This window comes from Citrus clementina, unplaced genomic scaffold, assembly GCF_000493195.1.
Source record: "Citrus clementina cultivar Clemenules unplaced genomic scaffold, Citrus_clementina_v1.0 scaffold_2, whole genome shotgun sequence".
NCBI lineage: Eukaryota > Viridiplantae > Streptophyta > Magnoliopsida > Sapindales > Rutaceae > Citrus > Citrus x clementina.
This window is the reverse complement of record NW_006262688.1, coordinates 26,410,285-26,412,826: the sequence shown is the minus strand read 5'-3', so window position 1 is coordinate 26,412,826 and position 2,542 is coordinate 26,410,285. Positions and strand designations below refer to the sequence as shown.

The 2,542-nt window shown below is 35.4% G+C and overlaps 1 protein-coding gene across 1 annotated transcript; it reads right to left on the bottom strand.

The window, feature by feature from the left end:
• Window positions 1-528: 528 nt before the first annotated feature.
• Window positions 529-2,246, bottom strand: LOC18052551 (non-functional NADPH-dependent codeinone reductase 2). Its single transcript, XM_006448001.2, is given in 5 exon segments — window positions 529-764; window positions 905-1,084; window positions 1,483-1,723; window positions 1,845-2,179; window positions 2,181-2,246. Coding segments are annotated over 5 exon segments (1,047 nt in total). The 3' UTR covers window positions 529-539.
• Window positions 2,247-2,542: the final 296 nt, after the last annotated feature.

Below are 2,542 nucleotides of genomic sequence, written 5' to 3'. Positions count from 1 at the left end.
TTATAAGTTTTTTATCATATAAATGGTGGATAAAATTAATTTAACTTTCAAACTAAAATAATTAATTTTTGCCAAACACGATAGTATTACAACTTTTTAAAGTTATAATTACTCAATCTTAATACTAAACATGTCTAAATTATTTTACTAAATGACAACTTTCTAACCTTGCCACAAACGGTTTTCTGCAATAGCGGCACATGTTGAAACGACGGCAATAAAACTAATTAAATTCTTATGCCATGGAGGCGTAATAGTAGTAGAATTAAAAAATAATATTAGTTATAATGTAATATTGATTAACATGCAATACGTATTACTGTGAAAAGCCTAAAAACGAAAAGATTTGGACAAAGTATGGGGTATTAACATATAGAACCTGCAAAGGAAGGGGAAAAAAAAAGAAAAAAGAAAAAAAAAATTGCAACACGATTATCTTCGCAGGTATTTAGACATAATATGAACTAGTGTCACTCGAACAAACTTTGCGTTAAATTAAGTTATTTAATGATTTAGTTGCATCTTTATTGTTAAATTAATTAAATTTCTCCATCCCATAGATCCTCCAAGGATTTATAAGGACCATCCTCTGACACGTGCACCTCAGCGCGACTTCCTCTATACTGTGGAATTTGTTCGATCTTTTGCAGCTCCTCGGCACTTAATTCCCAATCAAATATGTCGAGGTTTTCTTTCATTCTTTCTTTATTGAAGCTTTTCACGACCAAACTCACTCCTTGCTGATAAACCCACCTCAAAGAAACCTTCAAGCGCACCAAAACAAACCTTATAATCAAGATCAACATAAAAGATGCCACTTCGATCTTGTGCCACGTAGTGAGCATTTACAACCAAATTATGTTTGTCAAACTCGAATAAAAATTTGAAAAAAAGAAAAAATTACCTGAGCAACAGACTTTCCTCTAGCGTTTGCAATCTCTTTCAGCACCTGACATTCCATGACTCGATTGGTTCCCCATCTTGTTCCTTTGGCTCCTAATGGCGAGTAGGCAGTAATATGAATTCCTTTCTTCTCGCAGAAAACTCTCAGCTTCTTTTGTTGCCAAACTGGGTTCAACTCGACCTACCCAAATAATCATGATTAATATTTTTAACTTAAATCAGCTGCCATAGGAGAAATATTTTATACCGTACAGTTTGATTTCAACGTTAATATTAGGGAGGTCCTAAGTTACGTTGAGTGTAACTTATGGGCCTCTCACAACAACAGTACCAGTAATGAGACCGGATACTGTTGCTGTGAGAGGCGCAAATTACACTCAACGTAACTTAATGCCAACCTTAATATTATGTATTTCTCCTTCCAAGTGTTAATATATGGCTGAACATGGCAACATAGTGACACCGCCCCACGTGATTGACAGCCGGAGGGAATTCAACTTCCATTTTAAAACATAATTAAACAATTCTATTTTAATTAAATTTGAAATACATATAATTAATCAATATTATTGGACTCACTTGATTGACAGCAGGAGGGATTTTGGCTGTAGCAAGTAACCTCTCAAGTTTCTTGCAAGCAAAGTTGCTGACTCCAATGGATTTAGTGAGGCCGAGATTTTGACACTCCTCCATGGCCTCCCAAACAGCCTCATAATCAAGTGGCACAATATCTTCTTTATTGAATGGGAACCCTGTTCCAGGCTTCAAGCTTCCCGGAAAATGAATCAGATACAAATCAATATACTCCAATCCCAGATTCCTGCAAAAATAAATTATCAATAACGTCAGCAACCAATCAGTCAACCTTAAACCATAGATGATACTTGCCTGCAGCTAGGCAATGGCAATAAGCTAGCTTGTAATTAATTTAATTTAGTTACTTGAGAGAAGTTTGTAGCGCAGGGAGGACAAGTTGACGGTGTGCGTGGCCGAGCCAAAGCTTTGAAGTGATAAAGAGCTCATTGCGTGATTTGATGAGCCCAAGACGCAACGCTTCGGCTATTGCTTCCCCAAGAGGCTGCTCGGACTGGTATATTGCGGCGGTGTCGAAGTGTCTGTAGCCGACTTCTATTGCATGCACAACAGATTCTTTTACTACTTCAGTGGCTGCTCCGAAAGGAAATTGGGCCGTGCCGAAGCCAACAAGAGGTATGGTTTTGCCGGTGGAGCCCAAAGGAGCCTCTGGGATGCTTACCTCTTTTTTCATTTTCATTTTTCAAAGAAGAGGAATCAAAGTGCACATGGCATACGAGGCTGCAGTGCCCACTTATATATAAACACATTGACCGATCTTATAACTACAAACTCTTAAATAAATTTATTTTGTATAAATTAATTTGATATTAATTCATTAATTGAATAAAAATATAAAATAATAAATAAATCATACGAATCAAGAGATATTTAATCTAAATAATTAAAACATGTCGTGTAAGTTTGTAAAAACAAATTATAAAAGAGTTTGTAGCTATATATGTGTGTGTGTGTGTGTGTTTGAGTAAATTTATTTTTATGACGAGTAGTTAATAAATTAAAAAATAAAAGTGATTAAGGGTTTTTTTAGAATTATTTTAGGAAA